We start from the raw sequence: 20,424 nt of genomic DNA, 5'->3' as shown, positions 1-20,424 counted from the left end.
ATAGTTGGTACATTAACTAACAAAAGCTCCATGTCCTCACAGCAAAGATGATAGAACAATAACAGCCAATAGTTACTTACATATTCCTCTAGATTTAAGCCAGTTTTTTTATATGTACCCCAACACTGACATTGTCACCCCTCCAATCTTTTTAAATTGTGGACAGATGTCTGTACAAAAACGATAATACTACACTTTAGTCATCTCATTAAGGACTATTTATCAGGATAGAAAAAAATCTATGTGATAGTTCAAAATAGATTCTCTTGGTGCAGTCCATTTTTCTAATATCAAAGGGAAGGGTCTAGTTTCTTTGGTAGTTTGGACAGGTAACCATCACACAGCTCACAAATAACAGTTCAAGTAAGGATAATTACTTTTATTAGACAGTGAAAAGCAATGATAAAAATTCTGGATATGTCAATGACAAACACAGTAACCATCATCATCGCATAAGTGTCATCTTCAGCATGATGACAGTCACTGTGTATGTGATCAAAATATCCAGAATCTTTATTATTGTTTTTCACTGTCTAATGAAAGAATATATCCCTATTTGAACTGTTATTTGTATGTCATGGAAAGGTAATGTGATCTTCGTAAATACTTACATCATTTGCATTTTCGTTTTACCACTTCGTTACTTTGGCTCTTTATATAAGGCTGACTTTTGCCAAGAGGGCATGAAGGATTCATTTACACATTCCCTCAGAATAAGCTATTTTGTGACAAGTCTATAGCTGTAACCTGTACCAAAAGGACAATATGCTTATATAACTGGATTCTGTTGTCTCAGATCTATTAATTTCCCTTTCAAGAGCTTTCAAGTTGAAAGCAGAAAAATGGCTCAATGGTGCAAAGACTTAGGTGTGTAACTTCAGTTAGTTCTCTCCAACGTAGATTACAAAACTCTTTTCAACTCACTCAACTGTCAGGCTCATTACTAGCAAAAACCATCCATTTGCTAGGGAAGAATTCTATGGAAGTTTATAGAATTTTTTCTTAATTCTAAGAATTCTAAGGACCAGGGTAAGAATTCTATGCAGCTTTCCAAAATGTAATGTCATATTCACCAATCCAGCAGGAGATCAGCGCTTTGTAAAATCTACAGAAATTAGACCCTTATCAATTCCTAGCAATAATCTAAAATTGGTGGACTAGAAAAAAAAACAAACCAAAAATAGAAAACCAAGAGTCACTTCTACAGCACAATTGCACACTACTTCAGTTTGCAAAGATTGAAACCAATCACTATGAAACCAATCTCAAATGATTGGTTTCATAGGCAGCACAGTAGCGCTGCCTAAATAAAGAGCAATGTGGGCACAATGTAATATTTTTTTGCAGACCAGGACACTTCGTGTAGAATGAGCTGTTGTTGAAACTTAAAAAGGGGTTTATTCAAGATTTTGGGGCTTACCCCCCTCCCGAAACACCCTGCAGGGCATGAGTTATGAATTATATGTGTTGCCCATTATTAAGATATAAAATTTTCATGGAATGGACAGTTGGAAACTTTAGAGGGGGCCATTTAATTAGAAATTGAAAATTTTAGTTCCTTTTTAAGACTCATAAGTAATGGAGGGCAACTAGCCTCCCCCCTTTAGATGCCCTCTTTTCCCCAAACGCATACAATCAAAGTTATGAGATCACTATTTTGTTCAAAACACTCCAAAGAACATGTAACCCACCAGATCACTGGGGCAAGGGTTGTAAATTGTGCCATGGGGGCATTTGAGGTTTTTATGGAACGGTTGGATGTAAAAACTTTGACAAGGCTCATATTGTTGGGATTGGAACTTATACTGCCCTTTTTAAGAGTCAAGGTGATTTGAAGGCAACCAGCCCCTCCCCCCACGCCCATCTTTTTCCAAAACAAACATCTAAAGAAAATTTTAAGACATCTATTTTCTTCAGTATTGTTGAAATGTCCAGTAATTATGCCTTTGGGGATGTCAACCCCCCCTTCCCAGAGTCCTCAGGGCAAGGGATGTAAGTCAGGCAATTTGTTCATTATTTATATATAGTATATACTATCAAGAAAGCTATACATGTTTGACCTTTATTCTCCATAAAGACAAAGGGCTTTTAGGCAAGCCTTTCAGAGAATGTTGGGGGGATTGTTGAACTTAATCAAAATACATGATGTATATATGGGTTGTCAAAAGGGTGCAACTCAGGAATGACTGAGTATATTAATATAGAACTTTCAGGAAATTATAAGGGAGATTATCATTAGACCAAGATGGCAATATTTGGATGCTACTACAACTACCAATGCTACTGCTATGAGAAAATTTCTTCGGCATTGTTGAAAGGTCCAGTAATTATGCTTTTGGGGATGTAAACCTCCCGACAGCCTCAGTGCTTTGGCTGTAAGTTGGGAAATTTGTTCTTTTTTACTAATAGCATATATTATTGAGAAAGGCATGCATGTATGACCTTTACTTTCCAAAAAGACGAAGGGAATTCAGAAGCCTTTCAGAGTATGTTTAGGGGAGTGTTGAATTAAATCAAAACACATTATGTGCATACAGGTTGTCAAAGGGACATCACTCAGGATTGACTGAGTATATTAATTTGGAACTTCTAGGTAATGATAAGGGAGATAATTAATAGACCAAACAGACAATATTTGCACGCTACTACTACTACTACTGCTACCACACTATTGAATTTATAATATTGAGGGGAATTTTGAACTAAATCCAAAGACAGCATGTGCATGTATATTGTCAAAAGAGCATTATTTTAAGAATAGATTTGGGTATACCCAAACCACAAACCAACATCAATAAATAAATGAAACCCAAAAGGAACAGAAATTATAATAAATAACCAAGTCAAACTAAAAACGAGCAAAAATTAATATGAGCAGGACTGGCAACCCCTATGCCATCTCAAAACCAGAATACAATTTTAACTTTACTGAAAAAAAAAATAAATGAATGTGGATTGTCAGTTTAATATATATATATACTAGCTGTTGGGGTGGCGCTTCGCGCCACCCCAACACCTAGCTGGTGGGGCGCTTCGCGCCCCCCAGGCCCCCCCGCGCGCGTAAGTCTTTACGCGCCATATTAGTTACGCGCCATTGTAGTTGTGTCCCTGTGTCCCACCTGTGAATAGAGATAGATATAAATATATGTTTTTAACTACGTAAAACATGCGAATATACAACATTCTTCGCTGTCCCATTGTCTGTGCATATAAATAGATTGTCAGGTTTACTGACTCTTGAACATGCAACATATAATTGTCCATGGGGAAAACAATCCGTATTCAGATCTATACCTCATTATTCTAATGATGTGTCCCTGTGTCCCGGTCGTCATTTATATTCCCTGTGTCCCGGTCGTCATTTGTTTCCCGGTGTCCCAGTTTGTCATTTCTCTTTGAGTGTCTCGGTTGTCATTTATATTCCCTGTGTCCCGGTGTCCCGGTCGTCATTTGTGTCCCGGTGTCCCGGTCTGTAATTTCTATTCGAACAATCCCTGTGTCCCGGTCGTCATTTATATATCCCGCCTGTGCCCCCGGCGTCCCCATTGTAGGTTCTTCAGTCATTTTACAATTAAACATTTTTCCGTGAACAAATGTCTTAAATACCGTTAATGACGTCACCGTCAAAGCAAAAATGACGACAACTAATTTCATGACGTCAGCCGATACAGAAACATGACGTCACCTGATCCACAGACAGACAGACAGACAACTTATTTTTATATATATAGATATATATATATATCTATATATATAAAAATAAGTTGTCTGTGGATCTGTGGATCGTGGATCAGGTGACGTCATGTTTCGGCTGACGTCATGAAATTAGTTGCCATCATTTTATATATATAAAATAAGTATATATATAAAAATATATAATATAAAAATAAGTATTATATATATAAGTACTATATATATAAAAATAAGTTGTCTGTGGATCTGTGGATCAGGTGTGACGTCGTGTTTGTCCGCATATGACGTCTGAATTATTTCACACTAATACAAAAGAAGAAAAAAACTAAAAAAGGTAAAAACTACAAAAAAAACTAAAAAGAAAAAAAAACTAAAAAAGCTAAAAAACTAAAAAAAAAACTAAAAAAAGGTAAAAATCTAATAACTAAAAAAAACTGAAAAAAATAAAAAAAGGCAAAAACTACAAAAAAAATAAAAACTAATAAAAAAACTAAAAAAGCTAAAAAACTAAAAAAACTAAAAAAAAACTAAAAAAAGGTAAATAACTAAAAAAAACTAAAAACTAAAAAAGAAAAAAACTAAAAAAAAGGAAAAAACTAAAAAATAAAAGAGAAAAAGAAAACTAAAAAAATATGAATAAATATATATAAAAATAAGTTGTTTGTGGGTTATGTCTGTCTGTCTGTCTGTCGAGTGACGTCGTGTTTGTCCGCATATGACGTCTGAATTATTTCACACTAATACAAAAGAAGAAAAAAAACTAAAAAAGGTAAAAACTACAAAAAAAACTAAAAAGAAAAAAAACTAAAAAAGCTAAAAAACTAAAAAAAACTAAAAAAAGGTAAAAAACTAAAAACTAAAAAAAACTGAAAAACTAAAAAAAGGCAAAACTAAAAAAAAAAACTAAAAACTAATAAAAAAACTAAAAAAGCTAAAAAACTAAAAAAACTAAAAAAACTAAAAAAACTAAAAAAGGTAAAAAACAAAAAAAAACTAAAAACTAAAAAAGAAAAAACTAAAAAAAAGGAAAAAACTGAAAAATAAGAGAAAAAGAAAACTAAAAAAATATTAATAAATATAAAAAATATAAATATAATATAAATTAGCAATCAACAAAGCACCGAGACACAAATGACGACCGGGACACAGGGAGTATAAATGACGACCAGGACATAAGTAAAAAAAAAAAACTAAAAAAATGGTAAAAACTACAAACAAACTAAAAACTAATAAAAAAACTAAAAAATCTAAAAATCTAAATAAACTAAAAAAGAAAAAAAAAGAAAAAAGGAAAAAAATAAAGGAGAAAAACAAAACTAAAAAACGAATGTATATACAGACCGGGACACCGGGATACAAATGACGATCGGGACACAGGGAATATAAATGACGACCGGGACACAGGGACACAACTACAATGGGGACGCCGGGGGGCACAGGGGGATATAAATGACGACCGGGACACCGGGACACAAGGAATATAAATGACGCCCGGGACACTCAAAGAGAAATCACAGACTGGAACACCGGGACACAAATGACGACCGGGACACAGGGAATATAAATGACGACTGGGACACAGGGACATAACTACAAAGGGGACGCCGGGGTGCACAGGGGGATATATAAATGACGATGGCGACTCAGGGAATGGTCGATTAGCAATCACCATCAACAAAGCTCAAGGGCAATCATTAGAATCATGAGGTATAGATCTGAATACGGATTGTTTTCCCATGGACCATTATATGTTGCATGTTCAAGAGTCGGTAAACCTGAAAATCTATTTATATGCACAGACAATGGGACAGCAAAGAATGTTGTATATTCGCAAGTTTTACGTAGTTAAAAACATATATATATATATATATATATATATATATATATATATATATATATATATATATATATATATATATATATATATATATATATATATATATATCTATCTATATTCACAGGTGGGACATAGGGACACAACTACAATGGCGCGTAACTAATATGGCACGTAACGACTTACGTGCGCGGGGGGGCTTGGGGGGGGGCGCGAAGCGCCCCCACCAACTAGGTGTTGGGGTGGCGCGAAGCGCCACCCCAACAGCTAGTATATATATATATATATATATATATATATATATATATATATATATATATATATATATATATATATATATATATATATATATATATCTTCAATAAATATTCATTCAATTAAGTCTTAATAATTTTTATTTATTAAATTCAAAAAAGCGAAAATATTTAAAACGTGTTGTGTTTTCAGTAAAGTGCAAATTATGTTCTGGTCTTGAGAAGGCATGGGGGGTTGACAGCCTTACTCATGCTAATTTTTGTCGTTTTGAGTTCGAGTCGTTTATTTATTGTAATTTAGGTTCGTTTTTGGTTTCATTTATAAAGAGAGTAAAGTATGTACTTTCTGTAAATAAATTTATTTTTCTGAAATAATCTTTTGTTGTGTACTTACGTTCAAACGGACCATAAAAAACACCCCTTGTATTTGTGAACAGCATAAAAAAGGGAATTGAGTAGTGTGTTCACCCTGTCTATATTTAAGCTCAGTAATGGATTTATATATAAATTTATCAAAGTTCTTTTAGTGACATGTTTATACCTATCTAATAATAATAATAATAATAATAAAATGCTTCAATTCTGTTCTTGGGTCTTCAGTCTCTTGTTCATTGTATATTGTTTGTGAAAATTCTGTTCTTCAGGGCTGTATCCATTGTTTTTTGTTTTTTTTTTTTGGGGGGGGGGGGTTACAAAAAACTAAAAACGTATAAAAGTTTGTCTATATTTTTTTTATTACGTTTTATAAGTCGGACAAACATTTCAGGGGGGAGGGGTTCAAAGTCCCTGCCCCCTTGGATACGGCCTTACTGTTCTTATTATTTCTGCATGACTTTAAGCCATATCAAGGTTTTTCCTTAAATTTAAGAAATAGATTTTAAAATCTTTAACACCTTATAATTCAGAATTGAGCAAAGGTATGGGGCTCATTTCCTTGTGTCCTGTTTGGGCATTAGTAAATTTTCTCAAGGTTTCAGTTCTATTATACAATGATTGTCAAAGACCAGTGCTCTTTAGAGGAAGAAAGGGTGAAGATACGTACTTCAAAACATCCTCTCAGGGGATCATTGAGCCTCTGACCCTTTTTTGCAAAATTCAGTCACATAAATCAACTACTTTTCACGATTGACCAAAACCCTTCATCTAGAATCTTACCAATGGGGCCAGATAGCCCCTTACCAGGTGGGACATGCCCACCTAGGAATTTCTAATATCCTGATGCCCCCCTTTTGATATTTAAATTTTTTATTCCAAATTTTACGTGAATTCATCTGAAGGAAGCTTAAAAGACCATTAACTTGGTATTTTTTCTCTGTTTGTCCTCTAGACATTTTATGGTAATGAAAAACATTGTCAGCATATACCTTTTATACCTTTCATATACCTTTTATTTTTTTTATCGGCAACACTTTCAAACAAAACAGAATGCATGGCGCCATTCTTATTTTGTTTTGTTATCTTTTTTGCTTTTTAAATGCATATGCTGGTGACGTCATTCACATGATAAATGTTTTTTTTTCAAACTGAGGCTCTATAGTATAGTCAGGCGAAGGGTACACGTCCTGTCTATGACCCACCAAAATATTGCTATGCCCCACCAGTGGGGCCTTCACGCCACGTTGGAAGTCTCTACTCTAGACTGTATGAGAAACGTGGCTGATTCTGTTAGGATATCCCCAGTACTCAGACAGTACCTAGTATTAGACAAATGTCTTAAATGAAATATATCTTTTATAAACATTGACAGTAGGTTCCCAATCTTAGATATAAAATGTTGATGGTTAGGGCTAGGGAGTAAACTCAGAGTTTTTTCTGTTACCAAATACTTTGCGGCTTTATGATCCATCTTTTTTTTATATTTATCAAGAATTTAGCATGATGTCATAATCATATGATGTCATATAATACACAATGATGTCATAATAAATAATAATATTGATAAAAAGAGGTAAAATTACAAAAATGTATTTTTTGTGATAAATTATATTTTATATTCCCTCCAATCGCTTTCAAGTTTTAAAAAGGGAAATAGACTTTCCTGTGTTCATGCAAATGACCCCTCTCCGGATTCATTTTTTTGTATGCTTGTTCCTATGTTAGTTCCTGTGTTTTGTCATGTCTTTGTTTATCTGCTCCCTCTTGTGTTTGGTACAATGTTTGTTCTTGTAGTAGCAGTAGCGGACAAATTTTGTCTTTTGGCCAGTTCAACTCCCACCTCGTCATACCCTGGACCTTGATGCGTAAGGTCATTCCAAAGATGTTGCTGATAAGCCCTTTTGACAATCTATATGCACATAGTATGTTTTGATTTAGCTCGACTTAACCCTCAACATTTCCTCAAATTTGTACTTCAGTCTCTGTAGAACTCGCCACAGAAGCGGTAGTTGTAGTGGTAGTCGTAGTCGTACTAGTAGTAGTAGTATAGTAGTAGTAGAAACATGCAGATATTGCCTTTTTGGTCAGTTAATCATCTGAGAGGTTCTTCTGAATGTCCATTGTCGTTTTGGGCATTAAAGGTAAAACATGCCCACCTTTCTCAATAAAAATACTGTATGTAAACAATGGGCGAATGACATAACTTACAGCCCATGTCCCAAGGACTGTGGGGGTTGGCATCACCAGAGACATAGTTACTGGTCCTTTCAACTATGCTGAACAAAATGACTATCAAAATATGTTTGGGGAATTGATTTGCGTGGGAAGGGACTGGCTGCCCTCCTATTACTTTTGACTCTTAAAGAGGGCACTGTAACTTCCAATTTTCAATCGAGCTCCTTCCGAAATTTGTACGAAAACTCTTTGGAAAAAAGGGCCATGGTATAACAATAATAAATTCTGCCAGCATTGTTCTTTACTTAGGCAGCGTTATTGCGCGGCCTTGTGCCCTCGTGCCTAGAACTAAACGCGTTCTTCCTCACGTTGACTTACTTTTGGATCTTTTGGTCGTTCTCATTTAAATAGTTCATTGAATTATGTTTTGGTACCTTTTTAGGGTGCGTAGGCCTTTATTAGGCAAATTAAGCGTTTGTGTGGGGGAGGGGTTAAGTTGCTCAGTGATAAATTATGTTCTTTAAAAGTGTTACTGAATTTTTTAATAATCCAATCAAATGAGCCCTCTCAGTTTTTTATGACCATTCGTTCAAAACAACAAAGAAAAACACACAACTCTTTGCTGTCAATTTTTTCGTGATAGTTCTTTTTTTAATCCACGAATTCTAGAATTTTTGACGATAACTCAAAAAATGGTAACGGTATCTGAATTCTTAGAAACTGGAACGTGACTCAAATTCATGTCAGAACTTTTGTCAAAAAGAAAAGACAAAAAGAAAAGAATAGCTATAGGCTGGTAATTGCTTGGGTCTGTTTTATCTCCTTTTTTAAAAATTAGATTGACTGGGGCAACTTTCTAGGTTTCTGGGAATATCCCAAGTATTGAGGATATGTATTGGAAGCAATGGAACAGAAACTAAACTTATTCTTTAAATATTTGTAGATAATTGTCTCAACCTAAGGAATTTCCGTTCTTTAACTTCACTATTGAAGTTTCTTCACTATTGAAGTTTAACTTCACTATTGAAGTATTCACTATTCACTATTGAAATAAACATACTATACTTTTGAGATGATGGAAGTCACTAGGTACTTTTTTTTATAAATAATAAAAAATTATAATATATAGTTATAAAAAATATAATTATAATTATAAAAAATATATAAAAACATAATATAATTATATATTATGAATATATATATATATTATAAAAATATATATATATATAATATATATATATATATATATATATATATATATATATATATATATATATATATATATATATATATATATATTATAAAAATATATTATAATTAATAATTATAAAAAATTACAATATATATTATAATAATCTGAAGAATCAAGCGTACTATGTGACCTAACATTAAAAGAATTAGCATTCAAATCAGCACTTGTCCAATTGTTCATCTCTCTCACTTTTTAAAATATAGTTCTCAAGAAAATAGCGGTTTGAAAAAGCTCTTTTAGAAACTTGAACGTGGCTCTCAAATTCAAAACAGGATTCTGATGGGTAATCAAATTCTGGTGGGAGTTTATTTGTCGGTAAACTAACGTACGGCACGTGGTTTTTCTTATTTTTTCCTGCTATTTCTTTAAATCTTTCATTTGTACTAAGGTTTCAGATAGAATGAAAGAGTGACTTTTTATCATTTTTCTTAATTTTTCCTGCTATTTTTTAAAAGTTTTTATTTTATTCTTTATATTTCCTATTTTTCTGCTATTTTACGTAAAAGTTTTGCCATTCTGTCTTGTGCCACACTTATTATACTTGTGGTACTTGTATGATAAACCCCTTACTGCTCAGTTTGCTCATTCATTGACCCATTATTGAACCGTTCTTTTTTCGTTAGTTTCTATCAGCTTAGCGTAGAAAGGATGGAAAATATAGTTTGGGCTATATATTTGCACATTAGGAGGTGGGGGGAGTATTTGAACAGTATAAAGTTAGAAAACAATTCTTGGAGCATAACATGAAGAATAATTGTACCTAACACATTAGACATGCAGACCCGCTACACTTTACCCTCCCCCCTAATGTGTAAATATATAGCCCAAATTTGTTTCTAAAGTGTTTTATTTTTATCTTACTTCGGTATGTTTCATTAGAATTGAAAGTCAGAGAAACATATTAGAAGAATATTAGGATGGGGGTTTATCATACAAATACCAAAAATCAACTGAAAGTAAGCAACATTAAAGTTTTAAACGAATAGGAATTACTCCGTATATTTGGGCGACCACCAGTTCTTCAACCCTCGCTCTTTACGCTAAAGTTTGACTTTTTGTATACTCTTTAAGAAAGACTGCTGAAATCCAATGGCTATCGACTTTGAAAGGGAAGTATTTCAGAAGAACTTTAAAACTTTAGAGTAACGAGCGAGGGTCGAGAAAGAGGGAACCCCTTCATATCCGGAATAATTTCTGCTCGTTTTAAGTTTTAATGTTGCCCCTTACTTTCAGGTGAAAAAAACTTGTTTTTTAATATTTAATATCTAGAAGAAATCAATAAATAAATCAATTTATTAATACTAAAAGAAAAACTATTACAAAAGTAAAGCAGTCATTAGGCCCAAGAAGCTTTGCTTGTAATGGACCACAGAGAACAAGAATAAAACACTTTTATAAAAAAAAGAAAAAAAGAAAGGCTATTAAGGAAATAATAATAAAGAAATAGCTTTATAGAATATTTTTTAGCGATGTTATTTATGCCTGTGTAGATAAGTTAATTCAAACTTTTGATGGTGATTGCACATATAATTAAAACATTACTTTTTGACCCCCCCCCCCCCCCCTATATGACTTTGTTACTTAGATTGGTTCCGGTCCAGATATCTCAATTGGTAGTTGAATAAGTCTTCTCCTAATGTTCTAAGGTTATTGTTGTATTTTTATATGATGGACTAGAAAGAAAAACATTTTTAACTCCCTACTATTTTCTATGACAGTTCTTTTTTTGTTTGATTAGCTTGTGTATGTTTGCCTGGAAGTGACTCATTAAAACGAAGAATTGCGCAAATCCAGTTGTTGACAGCGCTTTTTATAAGAATATTTTCCTACATGCCATAAATCTTTATCTTTATAGCTCTCTGAAAAGGAATTTGTTCATTAAGTTGCGTCAGTTGACTGGGAAGTGATGTCTGGAAAAGTTTCGCCCTCGGGCCCTAGGCCCATGGGCCCCGTAAAAAATCGATCCTGTACGGATATCATATGTTTGCTTCTATTCTTATTCTTCCTTGGAGGCTGGGGAATCGTTGGATATTTCGGTGAGTAATTACTTACAACTATTCATGTTTTTTGCCTTTGAGAATTTGAATAATTCATTGATTAAAATAAATCCTTGTTGCTATAAACACGTTTGCGATCCTGAACCCAATAAGGAGACAGCAGGGTCGTATACAGGGGAGAGTTACCCAAGTTTGACCCTCTGCACCCCGAAATTTGTTTGTGATTTGGGCAATAGTAACAAAAATAATGTAAAAAGATTTTCGTTGCGTTTTGTAAAGTTTTATTTTCTCGTAACCCCTCCCCCTCCTGAAAAAATTGTGGGAGGTAGATCCCCTCTGGGAACTGATCTGATGCACCCCTTTCCCAGTGGAAAAGTGAAAAGTCACGACTTAAAAATTAATCGTGCATGTTAACACACCGTTAGTCGGGATTAATCCCGACATTTTCCGTCGTTAAAAAGTAAAATCTTGAGAAATTATTTATTTTAAGGCAACCACTGTATTTGTTATGCTTATTGTTCAATGAAGTTCGCTGCTAATATGGTGACTGAGGACTCAAACTCCGCCGATGAACATTGATAAATAGAAACAGCATCAAATATTAATAAAGATATTAATCACCACGAAAAATAGAAACAACTACTGGTCTGAAGAGCCTCCTTCCGCGGGAAAAATTCTAAAATCTTGGTCTAAAGATGGAAGTATTGACGGTTCTATCACTCCCTCTGCCGTGCTGGCTGAATCTGTGCATACCTGTACTTAAAATGTATACCTAGCGATACGTTTTATAAAATTCTATAAGAAATACTAATTACATTTAGGTTTCTTTATTCACAAACAAATAAGTTTCTACATATTACAAATACTGCACTTAGAAAAAAAATGCTTGTGTTGCCTTTTTTGCTTGTGTGCAACATGAGATGCTAACCAGTTTCTTCAATTCCAACAAAATAATAACTAATATAAACAAGAGCTAAGAGCTCATATGGCACTTGTGACGAGGTCGGAAGAGCCAAGAGATCATATGGTATGAGCTCTAGCAAAATTCTAAGAATCAATAGATTGCTTTAAAAGGAAAATCAGAGGCTTAATGCCGATCAGGATTCAAAATAAGAGCTCTGAGTCACGATGTCCTTGTAAATATCCAAATTCATTAAGATCCGATCACCCACTCGTAAGTTATAAATGCCAAATTTTTTCTAATTTTTCCTCTCCCTTCAGCCCCCAGATGTTCGAATCTGGGAAAACGATTTTATCAAGTCAATTTGTACAGGTCCCTGACACGCCTACCGATTTTCATCGTCCTAGCACGTCCAGAAGTACCAAACTCGCCAAATCACTGAACCCCTCCCCCTAACTCCCCCAAAGAGAGCAAATCCAGTACGGTTACGTCAATCACGTATCAAGGACATTTGCTTATTCTATCCACCAAACTTCATCCCGATTCCTCCACTCCAAGTATTTTCCAAGATTTCCCCCTCCAACTCCCCCCAGTGTCAAAAGATCTGGTCGGGATTTGAAATAAGAGCTCTGAGACACGAATTCCTTCTAAATATCAAATTTCATTAAGATCCGATCACCTATTCGTTAGATAAAAATACCCCAATTTTCACGTTTTCCAAGAATTCCGGTTTCCCCTCCAACTCCCCCAATGCCACAGGATCTGGTCGGAATTTAAATTAGTGCTTTAAAGCACAAGATCCTTCTAAATATCAAATTTCATTAAGATCAGATCACCCTTTCGTAAGTTACAAATACCTCAATTTTTAAAATTAACCCCCCCCCCCACTCCACCAAAGAGAGCAGATCCGGTCCAGTTATGTCAGTCACGTATCTTAGACAGGTTTTTATTCTTCCCATACAGTTTCATCCTGATCTCTCCGCTTTAAGTTTTACGGTCCCCCCAACTGCCCCCCCCCCCCAATGACGGTGGATCCGGTTGAGATTTAAAATAAGAGATCTGAGTTACGAGGTCCTTCTAAATATGAAGTTTCATGAAGATCCGATCACTCCTTCATAAGTTAAAAACACGTCATTTTTTTTTAATTTTTCAGAATTAACCCCCCCTCCCAATAGAGCGGATTCGTTCTAATTATGTAAATCACGTATCTAAGACTTCTGCTTATTTTTCCCACCAGCTTTCATCTCGGTCCGTCCAATCTAAGCGTTTTCCGTGATTTTAGGTTCCCCCACCCCAAACTCCCCTCATTGTCACCAGATCCGGTCGGAATTTAAAGTAAGAGCTTTGAGACACAATATCTTTCTAAATATCAAATTTCATTGAGATCCGATCACCCTTTCGTAGTTAAAATACGTCGTTTTTTCTAATTTTTCTGAATTAACAACCCCACCCCAACTACCCCAAAGAGAGCGGATCCGTTCCAGTTATGTCAATCATGTATCTAGGACTTGTGCTTATTTTTCCCACCAAGTTTCATCCCGATCCCTCCACTCTAAGTGTTTTCCAAGATTTTAGGTTTCCCCCTCCCAACTCCCTCCCCCCAATGTCACCAGACCCGGTCGGGATTTAAAATAAGAGCTCTGAGACACGATAGCCTTCTAAATATCAAATTTCATTGAGCGGATCCGTTCCGGATATGTCAATCATGTATCTAGGACTAGTACTTATTTTTCCCGCCAAGTTTCATCCCGATACCTCCACTCTAAGTGTTTTCCAAGATTTTAGGTTTCCCCCTCCCAAATCCCCCCCCCCCCCAATGTCACCAGATCCGGTCAGGATTTAAAATAACAGCTCTGAGACACGATATCCTTCCAAACATCAAATTTCATTAAGATCTGATCAACCGTTCTTAAGTTAAAAATACTTCAATTTTTCTATTTTTCGAATTAACGGGCCCCCCTCTCCCCCCCAGACGGTCAAATAGGGAAAACGACCATTTCTAATTTAATCTGGTCTGGTCCCTGATACGCCTGCCAAATTTCATCGTCCTAGCTTACCTGGAAGTGCCTAAAGTAGCAAAACCGGGACCGACAGACAGACCGACAGAATTTAAAGTGCCATAAAAAGAACATTAATTTTTTTTTGTAAAACAGCAAACATCAAACCAGACTCTTTAAATAATATCATTTCCATTTCCCCACCTTAAAACCCTACCATCCTTCCTCCTTGCCTTTCCAATTAAGTTAATACAAAAATCCTTTCGAGAAATTGATAAAAACCTCACTGGGTCGGTACTGAAGAGCAACAGGTTGATTGAAATTACTGTTGATCATATTTCTGCAAAAATTACATTTTTGACATGCCTCTATAATGACTCACTTGCTTTGATATGCTTGTACAAGTATTGAATTGCTTCGATGTATTTCGATAATAATAATAATATCGGCTGTGCTTTAATTTCTCGTGAAATAAGAATTTTATGATTTGTTAATGACAAAACCGAAGAAGAAAAGGACTAGTACATCTGTGCTAGTTCAATGTCAAACAAACAAATGTAGGTTAAAAGAAGGACCTAGATCTTTAACTTTGGCCAAAAGCTCTAGACACTTCTATTATTGGAGTGATTATTTTCAGACCTGTCATAGGCAGCGCAATAGTGCTGCCTAAGTAAAGAACGATGTTGGCACAGTGTATTAATATTTTTTTTTGTCTTAGACCAGGGTACTTCGTATCGAAGGAGTTGTCTTTGAAAATTCAAAAAGGGGTTGTTCGATTGGAAATTGAAATGGCTAGTGTCCTTTTTAATAGTTGAAAGTGATTTGAGGGCAACTAATCCCCCTCCCATGCCCACCCTTTCCCCAAACACATCCAATCAGAATTTTGAGATAGCCATTTTGTTCAACGTAGTTGAAAGGTCCGGAAATTAGGGTTGTAAGCTATGCCCGTAGAGCATAACAGGTTTTTTAGAAAGCGTTGTCGTAGAAACTTTAAAAAGGGCTCATTCGATTGGAAATTGAGAGGAATTCTGCCTTTTTAAACAGTCGAAAGTGATCAGAGGGCAAATGCCCCCCCCCCCCCCCGCACCACGCCTGGCATTTTCTAAAACACTTCCAATCAAAATTAGGGATATCCAATTTGTTCGACGTTGTTGAAAGCTCCGGAAATTAAGTTTTTGAGGATGACAAATCCCCCCCCCCATCCTTCAGAGCGAGAGTTGTAAGTTGTGCCCTAGGGGCATTTAAGGTTTTTATACAAAGCGTGTTCATATAAACTTGGGAGGGGGCTCATTAGATTGGTAATCAGAAGTTCTAGTGGCATTTTTAAGAGTCAAAGTGATCGGGGAACAGCTGCCCCCTTTCCCCGACACACACGTTTATTGTCACGAAATGCATCTAATAGAAATTTTGAGAGACCCATTTTATTCAAAATAGTCTAAATATCATATGAAAAGGCTCTTGGGTTGAAAAAAAACCCCAGAGCCTGGAAGTAAGTGTTGTAAGTAATGCCCCCGGAGCATTTAAGGTTTTATGGAAGGGATGGCTGAATAAACTTTAGAGGAGAATCTGATTAAAATTGTTAGATAGCTATTTGGCTCAAAATTGTCCAAAGAACATATAACAATGCCTCTAGGGTTGACACAACCCCCCAGTACCCCCGGATAAGGCTGTAAGTCACGCCCTGGGGGCATATTAGGTTTTTGTGGAATGGGTGGTCGTATAAACTTCAGATTGGGCTCATTTGATTTGAAATTGGAAATTATGGTACCCTTTTTAAGAGTCAAAAGTGATTTGAGAGCAACCAGCCCCCACCCACACTCATCATTTCCCCAGAGACGTCTGATTAAAATGTGGAGATAGCAAATTTATTAATTGTAGTCGAAGGATCCAGAAATTATGTCTTAGTAAGCCAATCCCGCCTCCACAGCTCTCAGGGCAAGGGTTGTAAGCTATGCCCCGGGGGCAAATAAGGTTTTTATAGAATAGGGGTGGTCGTACCTTTTTGAGAGTCAAAGTGATCTGAGGGCTGCTATCCCCCCTCAACATATCGTTCTTCCCAAAATGTGTCGATATTTTTTTTAGATAGTCATTTTAGTCTAAGTAGTCCAAAGATCATATAACAATGCTTTTGGGGTTGATACAAACCATTAGAGCTTGGAGGTGAGGGTTGTCAATTATGCCGCGCGGCATTTAAGGTTTCTATGGTAGGGATAGTTCTTGAAATTTAGAAGAGAACTCATTTGGTTGAAAATTGGAACTTCTAGTTCCTTTTTGAGCGTCAAAAGTGATGGGGGGCATTTAGCCCCTCCTCTCCCCGACAAAACGCATCTTTTCACTAAATATATCTGATAGAAATTATGAGATAGTGATTGTGTTCAAAGTAGTCCAAAGAACATATAATAATGCCTCTAGGATTGACACAACCAATACCTCTAGGATTGACACAACCCCCTAGCGCCCTGGGGATAGGGTTGTAAGATATACTTTGAGGGCATATAAAGTTTTTATGGAATAGACGGTCGTATAAACTTCAGATGGGGTCCATTTGATTTGAAATTGGAAGTTATAGTGTCCTTTCTAAGAGTCAAAGTGATTTGAGAGCACCCTCCCTCCACGCCCATCATTTTCATAACAAACATCCAAACAAAGTTTTGAGACATCAATTTTTTTTAGCATTGTTGCAAAGATCAGTAATTATGTGTTTGGAGATGTCCCCCCCGAGGCTTCAGGGCATTGGCTGCAAGTTATGCAATGCGTTCATTGTTTACATATAGTATATGTTATTGAGAAGAGGTATGCATGTTTGACCTCTACTTTCCAAAAATACGAAGGGCATTAAGATGGGTCTTTCAGGAAATGTTGAGGGGACAGGAATGACTGAGTATATTAATTTGGAATTTTCAGGAAATGATAAGGGAGATTATCAATTGACCATGAAGGCAATATTTGCACGTTACTACTACTACAACTACTGCTGCTTCAGCTGCAACCAAAAGCACTATTACTACGACCACTACTATCCAAACAACGGAACGTTGAGAGAAAATTTGAACTAAATCAAAACAGACTATGTGTATACAGATTGTTGATACGGTCGTATCAGCAATATTTGTCTAACGGCTTATTCTACCAAGAGGAAACTTCAGGGGCATCATGAGTGGAATGTTCAGTTGACCAAAAGGCAAAATGTAAATGTTACTACTGTTATTAATACTGCTGCTACTACTGTTACTACTGATAATTATACGCTATTACTGCTACTACTGTTCCTACTACTACCACTACTACTATGATAATAGTACTAGCTTTCAAGGAATATTTAGGTGGGTGCTGAACTAAATAAAATCAAAATATGATCATGTAGATTATCAAAAGGGTGACAAAGCAGTATCACAATAACGGCTTACAATATTAAGTTAGACCTTTCAGGGTAAGTTGTGACAGATTTTGAACTAGCCAGGAGACACTATGTGTATACTTTTGATACTACTTCTACGGTTATTGCGACTACTGACACTTAAGGGCATTAAGTTGAAACGTTTAGGACGAGTTTCAATTAAAGGAAAAAGCTATACGCATGCAAGCATTAAAAGGGCATATAAGCAATATCATAGGCAGCGCTGCTTTATCATGGTAAGTAATATCATTGATATTTTAAAGGACCTAATTTGGTTGGAAATTCAAAGTTCTAGTACCGCTTTTAGAGTAAAAAATGATTGGAGGACAATCAGCCTTCCTCTTTAGCTCATAATTTTCAAAACACTTCCAATCAAAATTTAAGATAGCTATTTTCTACAGCATAGCTAAAAGGTCTTGTAACTTATCTCTTGGGCTCGTAGGTCAATCCCCCTCAGTTATGCAATTTGCCCATTATGTTTAAAAACTAAATGTTGCCTTAAGATTAGAACAAAATACACTGTGTTAATTCTAATTCCCACTAAGGCATCTCAGCAGTATCCCAAGAACGACTGAGGGTATTATGTTCAAACTTTCAGGGCTACTACTATAACTAATTCTGCTCTTTAATTTAAACCAAATCAAAATAGTGTAAGTGTATCCAAGCTGTCAAAGATCGTAGACAGATTTTTTTGGCGAATGGTGTCAAGGTTTCTATTTCCGGTCAACTAGAAAAGGTATGAAACTAAATTATTATGAAACTATTTATTCATGCCTTCCACTTCTCTAACAGTTCGCAGTAACGAACTCTAGTAAGGAGTGACCCGACTCAATAGTAACCGAAACTCGTCTACAGTACTAAACTCGTCTCGGTTACATTAGAGTTAAATAGTAACCGAAAAATTATTATGAAACTAAATTATACACTACTGTTTGTGTCCAGATTTTTAAAATGGTATTTAAAATGGTAAATTTTAAAATTGTTAAAGATTGATGAAAAGTTTCTCCGGCATGTAAATAGCAGGCTAAACTATAAAGTTTAAAAAAAACCGAAAAGATTTAAACTATTATTTTCTTCTTCCCTGAAAAACTATACCAATATAAAACGAATATAAATTAATTAAAGGAAATTTTTTTCACAAAATAAGTTTTTCAATGAAAAGTAAAAAAAACCTCCATTAATCTGAAAATGAACAAATATGAAGCAAAATAATCTGCCAAGCTTAAAACTACCACAAATCAGCATCGATAAATAAATGAAACCCAAAATGAACAGAAATTACAGAGTCAAACTGAGAACGAGCAGAAACTAACATGAGTAGGGGTCATAACCCCAATGTCTACCCAACGCCAGAACATAATTTGCACATCACTGAAAACTAAAAATAATTTTACATGTTTTTACTTCTATAACTTGAATAAATCAAATATTATTAACATTTTAATTAATAAATAACAGCATATTTATATTAACTGACAATGCACAGTCACTATGTCCTGGCCCTGGCCTTGGGAACTTATGTTCTGGCCTTGGGAAGGCATAGGGGTTTTGAGTCCTACTTATGATAATTTCAGCTCCTTTTGAGTTTTGACTCGGTTTTTAACAGTAATTTCTGTTCGTTTTGGGTTTAATTTATTTATCAATGCATCACTTGTGGTAGTTTTATGCTTGGTAGATATTTTGATTTTTTTTTTCATATTTGGTGTAATAGAATTCTTTACTTTTCTTTGAAAAACTTATTTTGTGGTAACTTTTTTTTTAATTAACACAAGTAAAGAGTGACATTAAAACTTAAAAAAACAGAAATTTATCCCTATATTAGGGGACCTCTTCCTCCTTTCCAACCAGCGCTTTTCATGCCAAAGTTTAACTTTAGCGGCTAGGACTAATCAAACAGTTCGTGGTAACGAACTGTAGTAAGGAGTGACCCGGCTCAATAGTAAACGAAACTCTAAAAAACAAAATTTTTATACTAAAAGATACATCAAAAGAATCGGCTTTTTATGCAGATTTCATCAAATTTAGTCTTTGCCATCAAAAGTTACAAGCCTGAGAAAATTTGCCTTATTTTGGGAAATAGGGGGAAAACCCCCTAAAAGTCACAGAATCTTAACGAAAATCACACCATCGCATTCAGCGCATCAGAGAACCCTACTGTAAAAGTTTCAAGCTCCTATCTACAAAATGTGGAACTTCGTATTTTTTGCCAGAAGACCGATCACGGGTGCGTGTTTATTTGTTTTATTTCCCAGGGGTCATCGTATCGACCGAGTAGTCCTAGAATGTCGCAAGAGGACTCATTCTAACGGAAATTAAAAGTTCTAGTGCCCTTTTTAAGTGACCAAAAGAATTGGAGGGCAACTAGGCCCCCTCCCACGCTAATTTTTTCCCAAGTCAACGGATCAAAATTTTGAGATAACCATTTTGTTCAGCATAGTCGACAACCATAATAAATATGTCTTTGGGATGACTTACTCCTCCACAGTCCCCAGGGGAGTGGCTGCAAGTTACAAACTTTGACTAGTGTTTATATGCAGTAATGGTTATTG

The 20,424-nt window shown here is 35.4% G+C and overlaps 1 protein-coding gene across 1 annotated transcript in view; it reads left to right on the top strand.

The window, feature by feature from the left end:
- Positions 1-20,424, top strand: part of LOC136037358 (choline transporter-like protein 2) — a 114,108-nt gene that overhangs the window by 3,847 nt on the left and 89,837 nt on the right. Inside the window, exon 2 of the mRNA XM_065720063.1 lies at positions 11,439-11,619. Within this exon, the coding sequence (XP_065576135.1) occupies positions 11,490-11,619 (130 nt within the window). The 5' untranslated portion in view covers positions 11,439-11,489. The remainder of the gene's footprint in view (positions 1-11,438; positions 11,620-20,424) is intronic.

Source organism: Artemia franciscana, chromosome 16 (assembly GCF_032884065.1).
Source record: "Artemia franciscana chromosome 16, ASM3288406v1, whole genome shotgun sequence".
Classification (NCBI taxonomy): Eukaryota; Metazoa; Arthropoda; class Branchiopoda; order Anostraca; family Artemiidae; genus Artemia; species Artemia franciscana.
The sequence above is the reverse complement of the archived record's forward strand: the minus strand, read 5'-3'. Positions and strand labels throughout refer to the sequence as shown.